This window comes from Rutilus rutilus, assembly GCF_951802725.1.
Source record: "Rutilus rutilus genome assembly, chromosome: 18".
Lineage (NCBI taxonomy): Eukaryota > Metazoa > Chordata > Actinopteri > Cypriniformes > Leuciscidae > Rutilus > Rutilus rutilus.
Genome location: NC_140231.1, coordinates 10,540,957 through 10,561,405, shown reverse-complemented (window position 1 = coordinate 10,561,405; position 20,449 = coordinate 10,540,957). Strand labels below are relative to the sequence as shown.

At 35.8% G+C, this 20,449-nt stretch overlaps 1 protein-coding gene across 1 annotated transcript; it reads right to left on the bottom strand.

Moving 5' to 3' along the window:
* Positions 1–930: 930 nt before the first annotated feature.
* On the bottom strand, positions 931–19,816 carry LOC311276968 (uncharacterized protein). The gene is made up of 10 exons (XM_084387045.1): positions 19,682–19,816; positions 15,991–16,251; positions 11,967–12,144; positions 10,166–10,402; positions 7,348–7,463; positions 4,613–4,760; positions 4,432–4,484; positions 4,205–4,302; positions 3,958–4,108; positions 931–3,606 (listed from the first exon to the last, which is right to left on the bottom strand). The coding sequence occupies exons 1-10, from the start codon at positions 19,700–19,702 to the stop codon at positions 2,269–2,271; spliced, it is 2,601 nt and encodes an 866-aa protein (XP_084243171.1). The 5' UTR covers positions 19,703–19,816; the 3' UTR covers positions 931–2,268.
* Between the last annotated feature and the right edge of the window lie 633 nt (positions 19,817–20,449).

Below are 20,449 nucleotides of genomic sequence, written 5' to 3'. Positions count from 1 at the left end.
CAGCTCTGTGAAAATACAATCCACATACCAGACATATGAAAGCGAGACCCATGGAGAGCCTTTTAAGTTAAAACAAAGAGCCTGACCAGCGGAAAGACCCGTGGGTTATGTCCAAAAAATTAAAGGAGAGGGGAGGGGAACCATGCAATTTATTCAGTCCTACAACAAAAATCCTCTCATGAAAGACTGCGTCTAGTACTTTGTCTTATCTGAAGTACTTTCTAGATTGACAGTCAAATTTGACTAGTTTGATTCTAGGGACTGGTCTCGGAATCTATAGCAAATCCCAAAGGACAAATCAGCTTTGTAGCAAATGTTGATTAAGCCTGAAAATGTGTTCATCTTTATGTTTGGAAGTTCAATATTGGTAAGAGGTTATTCGATAGCCTTTAAACACGAGATGATATCGCACCCTGGTGGCCACAGGCTGCTGCAACAGAAAGTTGAGAGTGCCCTCCCCTTTAAAAAATTACCATACACTGTGTAGTTAATGCAGTTTGTTACTACCATAAATCCCGCAGTAGACCTTAAATGGGCAAGAAGCCATATTGAATTTTACGCAAATGAAAGCAAGGCTGTGAGGGAGAGATTTACCGTCTTCATGCGCTGTATAAAAGGTACTAGATCACATCCAATTTTCAAAGCTCACACCTCTATTTGAAGTTTTTTGGAAAGGCGTTTTGTCAGCTGAACAAATCGAAATGTTTTTAACAAAAGTAGGCTACAATCCACTGAACACATTAGCCCTCACTAGATTATTTGATCTATTTAGCCCCCACTGTCAAATAAATCAATCAAATGAAATGACAAAGCTTCTGCCACTTTAAAGATCACAATCATTTATTTTACAATAGCTATAGTTACTACAGTAAAATAAGTTATGTGATCTCTTTAAAGTGTAAGAATCTTTCAGCAATTAAAATAACAGCATGCAAGTACATATTTTTTATTATAAATATTCAGTGTTTAAACATGTCTGCAGTGACAATCTGTCACAGAGTCCATGTTCCATTAGCATAGCATGCAAAATAAGAAAAGAATTATAATTTTTTTTTAACCTGGTGGTATTACAACAGTTTATAGAACATTAAATAGGGATTAGCGTTCTGTTTGGCTGCCTTTCAAGTACAGAAATTAAATGAAAGAAACATACAACCAACAGAATAATAAAGAATGATCATACAAATGTGTCTTACACAAGTAATTAATCATTAGCAAACCGAGTGAAAATTATTAAATATAATTTGTCATCTGTAAACCTGTGAAATACATTGCATCAAGAGGTCGGTCTAGGAGGAGTGAAAAGCAAATTAAGTAACCCATTTTCTCACAACAGGCAGTTCTACATCAGTCTCTCTGTAAACACATATCAATGATGTCTGTGGTAAACCATTCGTTGGTTTATCAGGAACACAAATAGTAATTAACTACAATATATGACTATATGTTATTTAAATGCATTTTTAAATGATAAAAAAAAAAAAAAAATTGCATTGGGACCCAAAATATGCATACCATTTGCACAATACAGTACATTGTTTCTAAAACGAGTAGCTAGGGAAAATAATGATAAGATCCAGCACAGAGGTCATATGGAGCCCATTTCTTAAATAGCAAGGTTCAACAAATACACAAAGAGAAGAGAAAAAAAAAAAGATATAATAATTCACACTGCCTAAGAACAGTAAAGAAATACCTAGATAAAGGTGTAAAACATAAATAATAACTGAGAGTATGACCTACACCCACAAAATGACACTGCTTTATCATAAAATAAAAGCAAATGACCATTTATAAACAAAGCAATTTATAAGGAAAAAGTACAGTAGCTGACCAAATCTTCTGCAATGATGTCCCAATGTTTTTGATATCTGGATCCAACAGTAACCAGACCCAGATTCTGTGTCCATGTTTTTCTTAAATACCTGTATTTTTTTTTTAAGAAATCAAATGCTCCATGAGTCATATTAAATGTCCTTTATTGGCTGGCCACTTGATGATCCACTATCTACAGCATATGTTTCAACTTAAAAAGTACTAAAATATAGAATAATCAAGTTCAAGGCACCTTATCTTTGGTAAAAACCCATGGCCACCTGCATCAGTTCAAAGTTTAGTAGTGTTTTAAAAGCAGGTAATTAGCAGATAGCAATGCATCTGCAGGACTGTCTCTTTGATCATACACAACACAAACGTGTTTGAAGGAAAGGCAGAGCAGAGAGGAGTGATAAAGTATGCAAGAGTTAGTAACGCTCCCATGCCTGCATGCTAACAGCTAGATGGCTTCGAAAGGAGGGAACTAGAGAGTACTTTGAGAGAGGAAACTGCATCCGACTCTTTGAGATCATCAGTAGGTACACGCTGCGAGTAGAGGTCACTGTTTGATTGAGGTTCTAGATTTGGATCCAGAGATGCGCTCTCTGGTTCTTTCTTAACTGTCACTGTGCTTACGCTGGTCTTGTCTTCCCCTTGATTCATATGATAAATACAAGGTAGAGAGTCTGGGGAAGCACCAATACTGTAGGGATTTTCAAGGGGGACATCCAATTTGGGCACTAAAGAGAAACAAGTGGCTTCGGGAAGAGTCAAAGCCACAGTGGTCCTGTCCTGAACTAAAGCTCTGGCCCTGCTAGGAGAGCTAAGATCAGCTGGCTCATCTTGGTTCAAAGGCACCAGAAAGGACATGCCATTCCACTTTAGAGATGCTCCGAGATCCTCAGTTTCCACCTTTGGTCTCTTGGTCATAGACTGGACATCCCGACCTTGCAGTTCTGTGAACTCCATGTCTCCAGCAGACCTCTTGGTAATGGCTCTCTTGCTCAGGTTCAGTGGAAGGGATTGATCTTGAGGTGCACTCCCGTTGGGTTGGGAGGTCTTGCCAAGATCCTGAGCCAGAACTTCGGAAAGTCTCTTGGTGAAGGTGTTCATGTGTGTCGAGCCAAGACGGGTGCGCATCAGTTGACGCAACTGTAGGCTACAGCCGATGTCAAGCGGAAGGATCCTAAGAGGGGGCAGGGGAGCTCTGGTCATGGCCAGTCCTCCGTTTTGGGACGAGGCATCCAAACTACACCCTGAACACTGGTGCTGGAGACTCTCAGGGGTCTCGGGTGTACTGACTTTGGGCTGATGGACCATAATTGTCTGGTGGGGCGTAGAAGAATCTTGAGGAGTTACCTCATGAGCACTCACTCCATTGAGGCCGAGACGGGCTCTAAAGAGGTCCAAAGGACACAGTCCTTTAGTGGGACTGAATCCTTCAAGGGAACCACCTGCCAGCAACTTGCAAGGAACCGACAGAAAAGAGGGAGCTTGAGGTTCTACAGTCTCCGTCTTGACATCTCGTCCCAGTACGGGTTGGTGGAGCACCGTATTAGAGGGTACAAGGGCCAGACCTTGGCCATGAGGATGGTTGGTGAGCTTCAGTTCTTGAAAAATAGTCAATGGCTGCACGATTTCCTGATGGGGTCTTTCTGGTTGCTCTGAGGGAGGTTTGGGATGCAAGGGCGGTCTTCCAACTCTGCCTCTGGCCAGAACTTTAGCATTGCGTTTTCCAGGTGGTCTTCCTCTTTTCCGTACAACAACAACAACACCATCTGGCGGTGAGGCCTAAAAAAGTAGTAGGGCAAAGAAAGGTAATCTTAGTTATGCTCATTTTATTAGTCGGGTACCGGGATGATACAGCAAGCGTTTTTGAGAATAAAGAAATCACTGGATTTACCAAAATTTGTGACCTCAAACCTTTTGGAGCTTTGTTTGAGGTTTTCTACAGTAGTGTGGCATAATAAAGTATATCAGACAAATGGCATGTATGAACAAAGCATGGTTCTTAAACCATAATCAGATCTAATATGGACTAAACATTATGTTTAGCTCATCTTATTGAGAGATCTTGCATATATGGAACAAAAAAGGGTCAGCATTTCCCTTTTCTAGTGCTATAGAAAATAAAACCCTCACCTGGTTTGTAACTGCATTCTTTTTTGGGCTGTTTGACACCCCTCTGCCCCGTACAGTCTTTTTGATGGTAGTGGGTGAGAAAGATGTAGCTCTGGGCTTGCCAAGTTCTGGGTTTTCTCCCCTTACATACAGTTCATAAGGGAGCATCAGCCTAGAATTTGATTGAAAGTGGGCATTCAGTTAGATGAGAAAAGCCCTCTGAAGCAGCAGGAATTAATTGTTGCTGTAATCAGAGCTTCACGCTCACCTTTCATAATGCCTCCTTGTGCAGGTGGCAGCGCTGGTGCTGCCTGGGCTTCCACCCAACTCATTGTACACGGTCTTCCACAAACGGTGCGATGTCACCTGCAGGCGATGGGGAGGACAATGGTTCTGACTCACACTACTGAGCTCACCGCTAATGCTTTCATTCCATTATGATGGATTACAGCTTACTCAGCAGGGCCAAGTAATGAAACGACATGACAAACTTACCCTCTCATATCCCCCCAGTCTTTTTACAACTGAATACATGAGGAAAAGGTCAACTGTGGGCAAATAGGAAAACGGCTTGGTTAATTAATAAGTTAAGGTGGAAAAAAACTACAGAGAAATTATTCTAGTGAGTGACTGGTGATCAGTTTTTTCACATGTAAAAGCAGTCATGCATACATACTCTTTTTGAAACCCAGGTTGGGAACTTTGCTTATAGGGGAACCCCTCCGCTCCATAAAGATAAATAGCTGATCCAGGAAGAGCTGCTCTTCTGGATGTGGGAGCCAGTTCCCATCCCAATGCATCTCCACACTGCCCATCACATTCTCCTACAGAAAAAAAAAAAAAAAAACACATTAGAGGATCTTTCCTACAATGACAAATTAATAGCAAAAGATCTAAACATTAAGGCACGTACAATTCACAATAGAACATTTTTTGAGCAAATAAAAGGTACATTGCCTATCAATAGTGTAAGCGATGTATGAATCACAGCTCGTGCAAAAGTCACTCAGACCGAGCAACTTTCTCCTGGTGAACGCGGGGAAATCTGCATGTCCAACTGGATTTCCATTAAAATGTCTGGATTTTGCCCCCGAAAATTCAATCAAAAGTGGTAAATGTGACTGCACCAATCAGATTTTGGACGTTAAAATCCGATTCAAAGCTTGAGGGTGCTAAGAAATGGCACATATTTCTATAGAGGAATTTGTAATAATTCACACTACCCAGCAAGCAGAGCTGTTTTGAAGTTTTGCAGGCCAGCTAGCTAGCGGGATAGGTAATGTTAGCTAACATTGGCTAAACTCAGGGTTGCCAACTCTCATGACGTGACAATCTTTTAGGCTCTGTCTCACATTGCCCAAGTAAATCTCATGCCAAATTAAAAAAGTCAGTGTGCTGTACATACTGTTTGGCGTATGACATCAAGAATCGTGAGAGCACCGCATGAAGTCGAACACACGTATTGACAAGGTATGGGTTTTAATTAAACCAATGAAGACCTGCAACCTCTTGATTGGACCAGTCTGTACCAATCACGTTTTCCCCAAACCATACAGGGTCACTGTATATAAGCTGCTGACCCCCATCTGCACGTCAATCACCGAAGATGTTTAGACTGCATTGAGAAACGTAGTATTTGTACTCAAAGCAGTTTTACACGGTAACTAGGGATGCACCGATATGACATTTTTTGCCGATACCGATAACCAATAATTCTTTATATTTGAAAGCTGATAAATGATATATTGGCCGATAAATCTAAATCCACATTATTATATACATTTTGAGAGTGGATTACATAGACAAAAGTCTCACCATTAAAAGCCATGTCCCAAGCACACAATTACAATGTTCTCATTATAATTTTATATAGCCTACATGACAGTTAAGTGCAACATTTGCATCGCAAGTCTGTGTTTTCCATTTTCGAAGTGATAATAGCGAAAAGCGAAAAGTGTCTCAGTTGAAGAAAATAATACATTATTTATCGGCTTTAATAAATATATCGGCCAATTTAAAAAGAAATAATAATACATTTCAGGCTGATAAAGATTACATTAAAAAACGAACATATATCGGCTGATACCAACATGCTGGCCAATTTATTGTGCATCCCTAAGGGTAACTAATATTTATAATATTAGTTCTAAGGCAACTAATATTAATTTGAGTTAATTTAAACCTTTAATAATAATAATAATAATAATAATAATAATAATAATAATAATAATAATAATAATATCAGCTGACAGGGCTCCCTGTAATAATAATAATAATTATTATTATTATAATTTGTTACATTTATATAGTGCTTTTCTGGGTACTCAAAGTGCTTTACATAGAAGGGGGAATCTCCTCAACCATCACCAATGTGCAGCATCCACCTGGATGATGCGACGGCAGCCATATTGCACCAGAACGCCCACCACACACCAGCTTATTGGTGGAGAGGAGACCGTGATGAAGCCAATTGGTTTATGTGGAGATAATTAGGAGGCCATGATGAACAGAGGCCAATGGGCAAATTTGGGCAGTTTAACGTTTCATCCGATCTTTTTTACAGTATAGTGTCCCCATCACTATACTGGGGCGTTAGGACCAACACAGACCCCAGGGTGAGCAGCGCCCCCTACTGGGCTCGTTAACACCTCTTCCAGCAGAAACCTAGTTTTCCCAGGAGGTCTACTATGAAGTAATATGATGCCATAAAGAATCGCATACACAGGGTAAGATTTGTGAAAGTGTACATAAGTTCGCAAGCGTAAATTAAATTTGCATGCGCAAGAGAAGATTTGTAAAGGTGTAAATCGCTTTTTAAGTGTAAGAAAAAAAATATCTGCAGGCAATGCATGTTTATTTAAAGCATTAGTTAAGAGATTCTTTCCTTGAGAAAATATTTAAAAATAATAAATAAATAATAATAAAACAATAATTCTCGCTCCAAACTAAACTCAAAAGTTGCCAACCCTGGCTAACTAGCTACTCACATTACAATATTTAATATTGTAGTTAGAAGCATGGAAAACCGCAGTGTTCTCAAATAAAGTATATTTAATACAGTATTATCAGCCTTGTATATTTTTTATTTTCAATTGTTGTAATGTTGATTAATCTATGATCAGGATTGTTTATTAAATGGCTTTTAACTCTTTCATAGAATACAATATACATTTTTACCCAAGTTCAGTTTTTTTTTAAACCTAAAATTATGATAAAATTGGCAAACAGTGTCACAAATGGTGTGAAAGGAAGTCAAGATCTCAAAGTTAAAACAAAACAGGAAGCACTCAGTGACATCACAGTATTCTTCACTATTTGTTCAAAATCTTAAAACATCCTGTTTGGCTATCCGATCTGTATTCATAAACAAGTCTATAGAACAAACTGAGTAGCAAACTTTACACAGCATACCTTCATTCTTTCCATCCATGACTCTGATAAATTGTTATTGTTTAGCTGATCGGATCCTTGGCCATCCCTGCCCTTTCTTTTACGAGGTCTCCCCTTCAGACTGAGAGAGGAGCATCCTGGGACAGAAACATAAATCATCTTTAGGCAACAATACTTAACTTTTTTAGCTTTTTGTCATAACATGCAAAATCAATGTACAAAACAAAGTTAACAGTCCCATTTGATTCTTTCCTGTAGTGTTTTGTGTGGTTATTCTGAAAGATCTCAGTGCCATTAGTACAATGAGATACAACTAATAAAACTTTTCTCAATGTTAATAAAGTACAAACTAATACAATATTTAACACACTCTTTTCTAGTTAAATATTAAAGTGAATGAATTACATTTAAAAAAAAAAAAGAGAGCAGCAGGTAGCCTTTAAGTATTTCTCAGTTCAGAAAATATTGTATTTGTAGGGTTGTCACAGTACCAATACTAGTCAAATTTCACGTTTTTTTTTTTTTTTTTTTGCACCAGTTTCAGTACCAGAGCAAAAACCATTGTGACTTTTTTGTTTAAATATTTTTTTTTAACTTTTTGAAAATTTTTAATATTAAATAGCATTAAAAATGAACCAATTTCATGTATTAAAGATAAGTAAATGATACATTGAAACTACAGATGCACCGATACTAACTTTATCTGCCGATACCGATTTAGATTTTATCTGCCAATACCGATAGTTTGATTTTCTTAAGGGAAAACAAAAAGTTGCTCTCCCAACTAATGCTGTAAACTACACAGGGAACCCTCTCATATGGTACATTACTGTAATATTAGAGGTTAAAATATTATATTCAACTGAAATGCATTTTCAGATATAACAATTACACTAAAATAACAACTGAAATGTTTGTATACTTACAGCTCAGTTGCACATAAACATGCGTCTTCATGACTAATTTATTCAAACACATGTATAATTAACAGTAAATAAGCTCCAGCTCACTTACACATAAGGTAGTTTTCATAAACGTGTCTTCATGACTAATTTATTAAAACATGCATGTATACTTAACAGTAAATAAGCGCCTCTCTAGTGTTTTTTTATAGCTCACTAATGAACTGTGAACATTAGCTAACTTTCCTGAGGTTAACGGAACATTAAGTGGCATTGTTCACAAGCCGTTTTATTGACTTCTTTCCAAGGTTGAAACACAAGAGTGATTACTAGAGCGGTAAGTTTCACTGTATCATTCAACATGCCTTTTGATGTTCATGGTTTTTTTCTTTGTTCCATTTCGCTCTATATATGTATTATAGAGGAAGACATGACGTGCTCTACAGGGATCTGTAACTTCACAACAGGGATCTGAAACTTCACATTTAAGAGCATCAAAAATGTGTCAAATTTCATGATAAAAAGGACATCATATTAAAGCTGAGACTTTTCTTATCAGAAGTAACAAAGCACAAAGCAATTAAAAAACAGTGGACCTGGCAACCCTGGCTTGAACTACGGGTGATTCATATGGTCAGACAGAGCCTGATTTAACATTGCGTTCTTCTACTGTTAATGCATTCATTTTCTTTAACAGCTTTAAATTTGGCCAATGGATAAAATAGCTTATTTATCGGCTGATACATTGGTGCATACCTTATTAAAACATTAGTATGTAGCCTTCAAGTATTATTCAGTTAAATAAACATTGCACCAACAATGTTTTTTAATTAAAAGTTAGTAATACATTTAAAAATGAAGAAACTTTACAGGTAACAGAACAGGTAACAGGTCTACTGCACTTACACTAAAACTTATGCACAGATCTATTTTGACATACCAGATTCTTTTTTGTACAATCTGTTGTCAAACATCCCAATTTCATATTCCGTCCCGCATTTTATTATGCTTTGCAGTGTGTACTTAGCAGCATGAAAAATGCTGAAAGTGAACAAAGAGCAGTTCCTTTATAATCCGTGAAACTGATATCTCTTCAGTTCAGCCACGGCGCAAGCTCACGGACCACAGTCTATATTGCACAATTAATCTGTTATTTACAGCATCTTTATACTTTGGTGGTTGGAGCTCACACTGTGCAAACTCTGGCGTATTGAGCCATACTAACTAACTTATTCTGTCTAAGCCCATTACGTTCATGCACTCAACAAACGTGTCTGTGATTGGCTAAAAAGTTCAATACTGCAAAAGCACATTGTAAATAGAAACCTTTGACGGTTTACCAGAGCACAAATATGCATGGAAGCGTTTGAAAGCGGCCACCTATCTGGGGTAACGGATTGACTCGGTGCTTGGTACTACTGGTACTGCAGAAAGGCTGGTGCCGTTATGCTTTTAAAGTTTAAGTAACGACTTAGTACTGAAGTACCGGTACTTTTGACAACCCTAAAACTCACAAATCAGCCTTTTACCTAGGATGTACACTGTGTTTTACCATCCAATTGATCTAATAGTCATTTTGGTTGTCTTTAATTGAGTTAACGGTCTACATATTTGACAACTATATTAGCCTGCCACATCACAGCAACGTTTATGAATAATAGGGCTGGGTATTGACACAAAATGTTAGGATTCGATTAAGATTCACAAGCTTGAGATTCGATTTCATGTCATCTCGATCTCGATTAATCGGGGCACGGTTAAAAATGGGTCCGTGACAGACTCTGCTCTGTTTATCTTTACAGACACGGATTTTCGGAGGCCAAAATTTCGGTGCATCCCTAATTCTTGGGGTTCATTCAAATGAGAGTTGATTAAAATCGAGAAATCGATATTTTTAACCTAGCCCTGTCACAATCCAGCAAGATTGTATTACTCACCAAGCTGTGTCAGTATGCTAGCATTGCTGTCTAGAGTAGGGTGGTTGAAGGTATCCCGACAGTAGAGGACTCGTGTGTTTTGGAGGGCCACTTTTATTCCCCCCAGAGCCAGCAGATGGGGGTCCTGCAGACCAGGGCAGCTAGCCTGATCCGGGACGCGGCTTTGAAGGGAACGGAAGCGGCAGTACTGGGGGTAACTGAGGACCTTCACCTTCTGCTGTACTTCTAGAGACTCGTCTGAAAGAGAACACAAAAGTCAGTCCATACATTAGCCTACGTTCAAATAATGATCAGTACCAGTGTCAACAACACCCTCACAACAGCTTTAATGCTCACGTGCAAAAAAAACAAACAAAAAAAACGATATATTTAAATAGAAAATATACTCATTCAGTATTAGCTACAATCCCTGGGCTCGACTATATTATCACACTCCAGGGTTGTTTGCAAAATATTATGAATAAGGCAATTTTACATTTTTGTAAGCTGAACCACAATAATCTGAATGATTCCCTTTCGGGTCCCCCCTGAAATGAAAAGTAGTTCTCTGTTTTTATTTTAAAAATAGAAAATGTCATTTCTATTCTATCACAATCTCACAAAATGCTGCCTACAAGTTCCTATTCACACATTTCACTCTTACTTATACTTAACTATAATGTGACGTGCGTTGAGTTGCCTTTAGGCTGAAAAACAGACACAATGGACAATTTCATAAGCCTTCCTCTTTATTCACTTCCTGACAAAAGCCTAACTCAAACAACACAAGTTTCATAAGAAAATAAGGCAAGATGTACTTTGCGATTTTGCATTTATTAACCAAAAGTTATTAAAAATGGTTGGTTAATTGAAATAAAGCTGAGATAAAACAAAGATTTGGATGAAAAACTTAAAACTTTTGAAAAAATTAAAACTCCCATGATTTTCATTCTTCAACTTAAGCTAAATAAAACTAAAACTGAAATAAAGAATTAAGGTGAATATAAATATATATATATTTTTTTAAATGATATATATATATATATATATATATATATATATATATATAAAAATAAATGACAAAAGCACACAAAATACAATTATTGAAAGCTTATTCAATTGAAAGCATATATATATATATATATATAAAAAAAATTTGATCGTTTTCTGTTATATTGAGTTTCTTTATTTCTTATATATATATATATATATATATATATATATATATATATATATATATATATATATATATATATATATATATATATATATATATATATATATATATATATATATAAAGAAATAAAGAAACTCAATATAACAGAAAACGATCAAAAAAAATTTACGTGTCAATAATTCTTCATCAAGAGTAAACAAAATACATAAAATGAAAAATTCCAGTCAACATTCATGTCTATCTGCCTCTCAACAAATAAGGCAAGACACCTGGGCCTGTTGAATATTAATTACAAGACAACACATTTAATATTCATGAGCCAAGCTGATAAAGGACCCACTTTCTATTAAGTGTATTTAACTACTATGTAATTGACATTTAAATTTATATTTTGATGCAAAGCACTTAGTGTACATACATGTTTTTACATTGCACTTATATTTAAAAAAATACCTGCATGTATTTACATCTATAATTACACTGTTGACCCCTTAACCCACCCTTAAACCTAGCCGTACCACCAAACCTGTCCTAACCTTACCCATATCCCACCTCAATATCAGCAAGTGTTTTGCAATACAACATTGAACACAATGAGTACATTGTATCGAACTTTCTTTTTTCGAACTTTTTTTCATTACTCACCGTCACTCTCCGTTTTTCCTTCCTGTGGAGAACTAGCATCTTGTGAGCCATCACACCCTATCAGAGGCTCGTGAACGTTTGGACTGCTGTGCTTCCACTGTGGCGGTTCCTGACAAGTCCACTTCACCAGATCCTCCACTCTGACTACAATCTTTTTTGATACAGCGAGGACCTCATCCTGCGCAAAGAAATGCAAAGTAAAGTCCACAGGGCGAAACGACGCATCTCATACCTTCACATGAGCTTACAGGCAGGATCGGGTTTGGCTTAATGGCCTGAAGTATTTTAACACCTTTGTTGAATGCTAGAGAAGCCTCTCCCTTTTTCCTATGTTATACTAGTTAACAAGAGACACATAACCTCAGGCAAAAACAACCAACCAACTGCTTTAAAAGAAAAAGTGGGGTAAAAGCCCAGTTGACATTTAGATGCTTATCTATGCGACATTCTCACATTCTATTGTATACAATGAAAACCCTGGAAAGCTTTAGTATTTCTCCTTACTCATTTATTTTGTTAGAAAATGGCCTTTTGTTCTAAACACATTATGAAGAAGTAAAACATTACAAGGGACATTGTTTAAAATGCTGTCTAGTTTAGCCATGAATGCTTCTTACAGCAAATGAATGAGTATCTTTCGACTTCAGATGAAAGAATCTGAGAGGAGTCTTGAAAGTTGTGGTCCACATATGACTGGATTCTCCTAAATAACTAGTTTATGTTCATTACTAATTCAAAAACTCTTCTTCATTTTATGTTCAGAGTAATAAGAGCCCCTTCAATCATTCGGCTACTAAAATTATTGCTAGTTAATCATTTAACAGCAGTTTTTCAGTTGTATATAATACCACAGAAAGAGGGATTTGATTTTACATTCTCTTTTGTATGTCATTCTCAGGCCACGTTCAAGAGACAACACTTAAAGTTACATAAAACATAAAGCTGTGATGTGTGGATGCACGTTCCTAACAAGTATTATCACATCATTTCTATATATCTATTAATGTTTTAAATAATTAAGGCACCAATAATAATTTTTACAGAACCTTTTCTTAAAGTCTTGTATGCATGTTTATTGTCCATCACTGGATTGTAAACTACTTGGCAAAAAAAAAAAGCCTTTGGTAACAGTTCTTATGTGCAGATTCGGTGCTCAGGCATAATTATTGGTGCACAATTACTAAAGGTTCTTATTATCAAAGTTGAAAATGATAAAACAAAGCTGAAAATAAAAATGCACATTATTTTTGTTAAAGTTATTTTTATTTTATTTTTATTTATTTTTTTATACTTCAGTAAGGACTTACCCTAAAAATGAAATAACATAAAATTCCATCATTAATTCTTGTATTGAGCATTTAAAGGAAGAAGGTTACATTAGAAACATTTTAATGTTAAACGTTAAATATTGATATTTGTTTATTAAATTTAACGCCATGTTAGCATCGAGGAAAACACTATTTACATGGCAAACACAAGGTCAATATCATAATCCATACAATTTTAATTATTATATAAAACATTTCAACTTGACATAAGATAGAAAATCTAAAATACATTCGGGTGATACATTTTGAAATATTCCATGTAAACATGTTTCTGAATAAAAGCGTTTTATAGCAATGTCATAAAAATATCTATATGAATATAAGAATATATTTGACAGTCAAATAACTTGACACGAGAGACATAAAGGAACTTTGCCTATCAATAAAAAAAATAAAAGAATACTTGTAAGTCAAGTGACCCAGTCGGCACCTAGTGAAGACGACTTGGTCATGTCTTGATTTGAAGTTATGGAATAAATATGAAGTGTGTAAACAATGTATTTACTTCTGCTCTATTTCTTGAATCCTCAACAAATCTTGAGACTGACCGAAATCCACATAGAGTTTGAATGTGATCACAGAGTTGCAGCCTATCATGCACACAATAATCTGTTTCTCTTTGCATATGGTCAGTACATTCCAGCACATTATTAAAAAATATTCTTTCTGATTTCATGTTCATTGCTACTTACTCCAAAAAGTAAAAACTGTACTTGAAAAGAAAACAAGATTACTTTGAATAGAATCATTGTAAAGTTGTGATGAAGAGCTGAGCAAGTCTTACATATGTATTTCCTGGTCTGAGTGTGACTTCCTGCTTAAAGAGGAATTAATGAATACCAAAAAAGATATACATAAATAAATATGTGAAAGTGTGTGAGAGCAGAATGTATGTGTGTGTGCGTATAGAAATGTATTTATGTATGTGAATGTGAGAGTAGAAATGTATGTATGTGAAAGGAGAACGTAAGTGTGTGTGAGAGTAGAAATGTATGTATGTGAAAGGAGAACGTAAGTGTGTGTGAGAGTAGAAATGTATGAATGTGAAAGGAGAATGTAAGTGTGTGTGTGAGAGTAGAAATGTATGAATGTGAAAGGAGAATGTAAGTGTGTGTGTGAGAGTAGAAATGTATGAATGTGAAAGGAGAATGTAAGTGTGTGTGAGTAGAAATGTATGAATGTGAAAGGAGAATGTAAGTGTGTGTGAGTAGAAATGTATGTATGTGAAAGGAGAATGTAAGTGTGTGTGAGTAGAAATGTATGAATGTGAAAGGAGAATGTATGTGAATGTGAGAGTAGAAATGTATGTGAAAGGAGAATGTAAGCGTGTGTGAGAGTAGAAATGTATGTATGTGAAAGGAGAATGTAATTGTGTGTGAGAGTAGAAATGTATGTATGTGAAAGGTGAATGTAAGTGTGTGTGAGAGTAGAAATGTATGAATGTGAAAGGAGAATGTATGTGAGTGTGAGAGTAGAAATGTATGTATGTGAAAAGAGAATGTATGTGAGTGTGAGAGTAGAAATGTATGTATGTGAAAGGGGAATGTAAGTGTGTGTGAGAGTAGAAATGTATGTATGTGAAAGGAGAATGTAAGCGTGTGTGAGAGTAGAAATGTATGTATGTGAAAGGAGAATGTAATTGTGTGTGAGAGTAGAAATGTATGAATGTGAAAGGAGAATGTATGTGAATGTGAGAGTAGAAATGTATGTATGTGAAAGGAGAATGTAAGCGTGTGTGAGAGTAGAAATGTATGTATGTGAAAGGAGAATGTATGTGAATGTGAGAGTAGAAATGTATGAATGTGAAAGGAGAATGTATGTGAATGTGAGAGTAGAAATGTATGTATGTGAAAGGAGAATGTATGTGAATGTGAGAGTAGAAATGTATGTATGTGAAAGGAGAATGTATGTGAATGTGAGAGTAGAAATGTATGTATGTGAAAGGAGAATGTAAGTGTGTGTGAGAGTAGAAATGTATGAATGTGAAAGGGGAATGTAAGTGTGTGTGAGAGTAGAAATGTATGAATGTGAAAGGGGAATGTAAGAGTGTGACAGTAGAAGAATGGATTTTGGCTTGTAAGGCCCCTCATAAATAAATATCGATGTTAAATCCACCGTTGTTTTAAATAGAATTGTCTATACAGTATTTAATGCAATTACATCAGAGTACACCCTTACTTTACTTTTTCAAGGGAAAAGTAATTAAATTACAGTCACTACTTAGCAATGCAATTAGGGCTGTGAAACAATTAATTGCATCCAAAATAAAAGTTTGTGATACACATATATATATATATATATATATATATATATATATATATATATGTGTATCACAAACTTTTATTTTGGATGCAATTAATCGTTTCACAGCCATAAATGCATTACAACCAACACTGATACTACATGCGTGCGCGTGTGTGTGTGTGTGTGTGTGCGTGTGCGTGTGTATGTATAAGGGCTGGAATCGACGTAATCGATTACGTCAATTGCGTAAATTAGTCGTTGCGCGGTTTACATCCGGTAACGTAAAATTGTTTACAACACACAACTGCAAAATCTGTTAAATTACTATGCATGTACAAAACGCTGTGGATATCCACATTCAAACTGATAATACGTAGTAATTAATGTGGCGCTCATGCACACTTCCCTCTTAACCACAGGTTATTTCTGTATCTTTCCCTCTTCTCTCTCACCTCTCCATGCTCCACCGCTCTGCCCTTCGGAGTGTCCTCAGGTAAGAAGTAGAGTCTAGAACTGGCCAGCAGGCGGCGCTGCGTCTGATCTTCCCACAGCAATGTGACCTCCGCTATACACACCGGCTCCTGAGGGCCACAGCGCATGAAGTAGAACTCCCCGAGCTCCCAGACCCGAGTCGCACCCCCGGATTCCTGCTTGCAACCCACTGACTTATAAAAGGCAAAGGAGCCTCGAAGGCAGCTAGGAGCACCTAACCACTGATCAAGACAAGAGCGCACAAAAGAAAACAGGTTAGGGAATGAACACACGACTGAATGCACATATGAGAAAATAAATAAATAAATCATGCGCAGCTGTGAGAAAACATCTTAAATACCTTCAGTATTAAAGGGATAGTTCAGCCAAAAAAGAAAATTGTCAAATTTCTTTCTTCTGCTGAACACACAAGAAGATATTTTGATATGGGTAACCAAACTGTTTATGGACCCCATTGACATCCACAGTATGGGGAAAAAGAAAAAGCTATGGAAGTCAAAATATCTTCTTTTGTGTTCAGCTGAAGAAAGAAACTCATACAGGTTTGGAACGACTTGAGGCTGAGTAAATAATGACCGAATTTTTATTTTTGGGTGAACCGTCTCTTTAATGAGTCAGAGGACAAAATTATAAGTTAGCCTACACAAGATCACAAGCAGTCTGTGGTTAAAAAACAACTCATCAATTCATTCATTTCAGTTGGAATTTGCTCCTGCGGAGATATTTTAAGCAAATAGAAGTGTTGTCATTGCACAAACACTTCATAACAGTCAGAGCTCTGGTAGGAAACGTATGCATATACGGAGCTCAAAAACACACATGCAAACACCCTTCACGTGACTCACATGACAGCGTCGCTGTCTTCTCAAATCAGCTGAGCGCTAAGACAAAAATATTCGACATCTCGACTTCTAGCAGGATTGTTTTTTGCTAAACATCAGAGACAAAAACATCCTATAGAGTGGGGCAAATTACACATGAACTAATCATTCACGTAACCCACTCACAATCGTTTGGTAAAGTTTCCATGGTTGAAAACACATTCCAATGTATTAATCTACTTAGGAATGGCCTGATAGCAATGGAAAAACACTAAGATTTTGCTATTATTTGAGTTGCAGAAAGTAAAACATACAAATCCCACAGAGATGATGCCAAAACATGGTTTTCGGCTATCAAATATAAAAACCGTAACAATAAATGTGAATGCTACACTAAATATTCTGTGTTTTTGTTTGTGATATTCAAAGAAATATATATATACACATATGAAGATTGGTTCATTTTATCTTCAACATAATGAAGATAATTCAGTTGATAACATATTTTTGGTCAAAAGCATGAATGTAGAATAGTGTTTAACTATATTCATTTAAATTATATTTATAACATTAAAATGTTCTATTGTTATTGTAATATCTTATTTAAAAAGTTATTGTATTAGCATACTAAAAGATTTACAAATAAATAAAACAAAATAGTTAAAGGTATAAATAATGCAAAAGGCTAATTAGAATTTATTTATCTGAAACAAAATGAATTCATTTGCTGATAGATATCTTGATATTAGATCAAATTGACAATAAATGTGGAGGCTATACTGATACAGTATGTATATACATATTAAGTTTGATTCATTTATCTTTTACATACTGAAGATAATTTAGCTGATAACTTGTTTTTGGTTAAAAGCATGAATGTATAATAGTGTTTAAATGTATTCTTTTATGTTATTTTAATAACATTTAAATGTTTTTATACTAGTATCAATATTTGTTGTTGTTTTAATAACTTACTGAAATGTTGTTGTTGTTGTATTAGCATTGTAAAAGTGTTTTAAAAATAAATAATAAAATATAATAATAATAATAATAATATTTGATATTAGATATTTTACGAGGGTGGTTATGTATGGATGAAAGCCTATATTTTTAACTATGGTAAAATACATAATTTGAAGTAAATATCTTAACTTAAACTATAAAAGTTATTAATGTCAGCACTACAAACTATTTTCAAACACAGTTAATAAATCGTAAAGTAATAAGCTCTTCAACTATAGGCGACCTTTCTGTTTTCGTTGTCATGATTGGTATCGACATGAAAATATGAGTGAAAAAAGATAAATAATGCAATATGCACATGGAAATTATTTAATTTATCCTTATGCATTTTATAAGTGGACAATTCACACATGCACAGCATTGTTTGTCATCTGTTTTCCATAGTAATATTGCATTGCCTCTTGACCCTGGCCTGTGCATGACATACTCTCATTACTTTAACTCAACATGTCAATCACAGTACCCGTTCACGAGGGTCAATCACCCCTGCCCCACCCCCACTGGTAACCCACATTTTCACCGAAAAACCGACCAATCAGAAGCCACAACACTCGGCGTCCACATGTCGAGCGCCTACTGGTAAAAAAAGAGAACTAGTCTTACAGTTAAACCACAATACACGTCTGTGACAGTCAACTTTTCACTTTATATACTCCAACGAGCACTGTTTCATCCCAATCCCAAAAAATATTACATGGAGAGCTTGAGAAAGACTTAGAAAGAATAACCAAAATGACCTTGGAGTTTTTACTAAGCCCAATTTTTTTTACATTTATTAGCATGCATAATGAAAAATGACTCATATCAGAGTTGCTGATCATGAGAATGAAAATTGATTATATTTTATAAACGATCATTTAAAAAAAATTATAAAATAAAAAAACAGTGATAAACAACATCCTCAATCCGGGTGCTCTCTGAAGCTAATAATACTGGTATTCACTCAATATGTGAAACAACATATTTCAGCCAACTTCCTACTGCCACATACATAAAAGTCTCATATATCATGACAAAAATGTAGGCAACTGCTGTAGCCTAGCATTTCTAGCCAACACGAATAATCTCTTGATATTAAAAGCATTGGAATAAAATAAACGATGTTATTGTTGCTAAATACAACATTTAAAAAAATAATAACATCACGGCTCGTGTAACGATCAAATAACTTAAGTTTGACGAAAAAACTTCGTTATCTCAAATAAAATCAGCAGCTCCACCAAGTTTACCTCTTCCTAGAAGTTTCATTTAAAATCAGGCTTAATATTCGCGGGATTTCATCGAAAAAATGTGTCGACAGATCGTGAATATTAACAATGCAGCTTTCCCTTTAAAATCGTGGGCTCGATTCGTATCGTTTTTAATAAAGAAATTAAAACAAAATCTGCTTGGCAAACGTGAAATGTGGGGGTGGGGGGCAAAAGAGGGAGAATCTAGGTAGTCAACACGACACACAAAGAAATTAATCATTAACGAAAAAAATCGAAATATCAAACGCACGCGCTCTTGATATAACAATAAATCGGCACACAAAAAACACACAGCGTCGAGGAAATTTCAAATACATTTCGAAACAAATAAAAGTTTCTCGGCGAAATATGAGGCAATATTTTCAAGTCTTCGTTGGCTTATTGGATAGGAATCAATTCGGCATTTTAGCGAACTTCAAATATTACGACGTGTCGCGGGAACAGCGGGTAAAAAAATATAGGATTTTAATTTTTAAAAACAAAGCGCATTTCGAGCTCGCGCGCCGAGCGCCTTGAGCTGCAACAAAGTAACAGTTTAAAGTTGTAATTCAGTTTACCTGTATCGTACTCTGCTCCATTGCAACTCAACATTCCCTTATCCCTCTCGATGCCCCCTATCAAGTTACACAGCCGGGTACTAACAGCACCGGCACACACATAAACGTAGCTGAAGAAAAGCTTGTGCCTTTTTGTGAAAATAGGGCAGGATCTAGGTGTGGCTTAACTCCATTTGCCAAAAGAACTTTAATATATGTTATGCATTGTACACAAAATTTGCCTGTGGAAACATGCTCGCGGTTTAATTTAACCCAGTGACTAACAGTGATCACGAAATATACAACACAATTTCAACATGGAGCCTTGAAATCAGCATTTCAAGACAAAATCCATATGTAGCCTACAGTACAGAGCATGCGTGCTGTTCTTCAATAAAATAGCCCATTTTGAATGCATAAAATAAGCAGCGAACCCTCTAAAGATTTGCATTACTAGTCTGACGTGACATATTTAATATTTTGTCTTATTATTTTTTAAATAGAATGTTTCAAAATAGAATGTCTGGTCTATAATATATGTATGAAATTCCCCTCTAAAAATGTACATTTTCCGATTGTAAACACTGGTCTTGTTGGCCAGTACAGTCGTTTTCTGAAAATATTAGATGAGATTGTTATTAAATGTATAGGCTAAAAGATATTAAAATATTTATATAATAAACAATGCAAAATAGTTATATGTTGTTCTCCAGCAGGGGGAGTGTCCACGTGATCCACGAGACAATGGCTGTGACATTTCATTTTTCCTGCTCTTGCTGACACCAGAAA

Excerpts from the sequence above, each read along its gene's own strand:
- LOC311276968 (XM_084387045.1), bottom strand. The coding sequence starts at position 19,702 with ATGGAGCAGAGTACGATACAG. Across the intron at positions 4,485-4,612 it reads CAACCTGGGTTTCAAAAAGA|TTGACCTTTTCCTCATGTAT; the intron begins GTATGTATGCAT and ends ATTTGCCCACAG. Across the intron at positions 4,109-4,204 it reads ACAAGGAGGCATTATGAAAG|GCTGATGCTCCCTTATGAAC; the intron begins GTGAGCGTGAAG and ends ATCAAATTCTAG.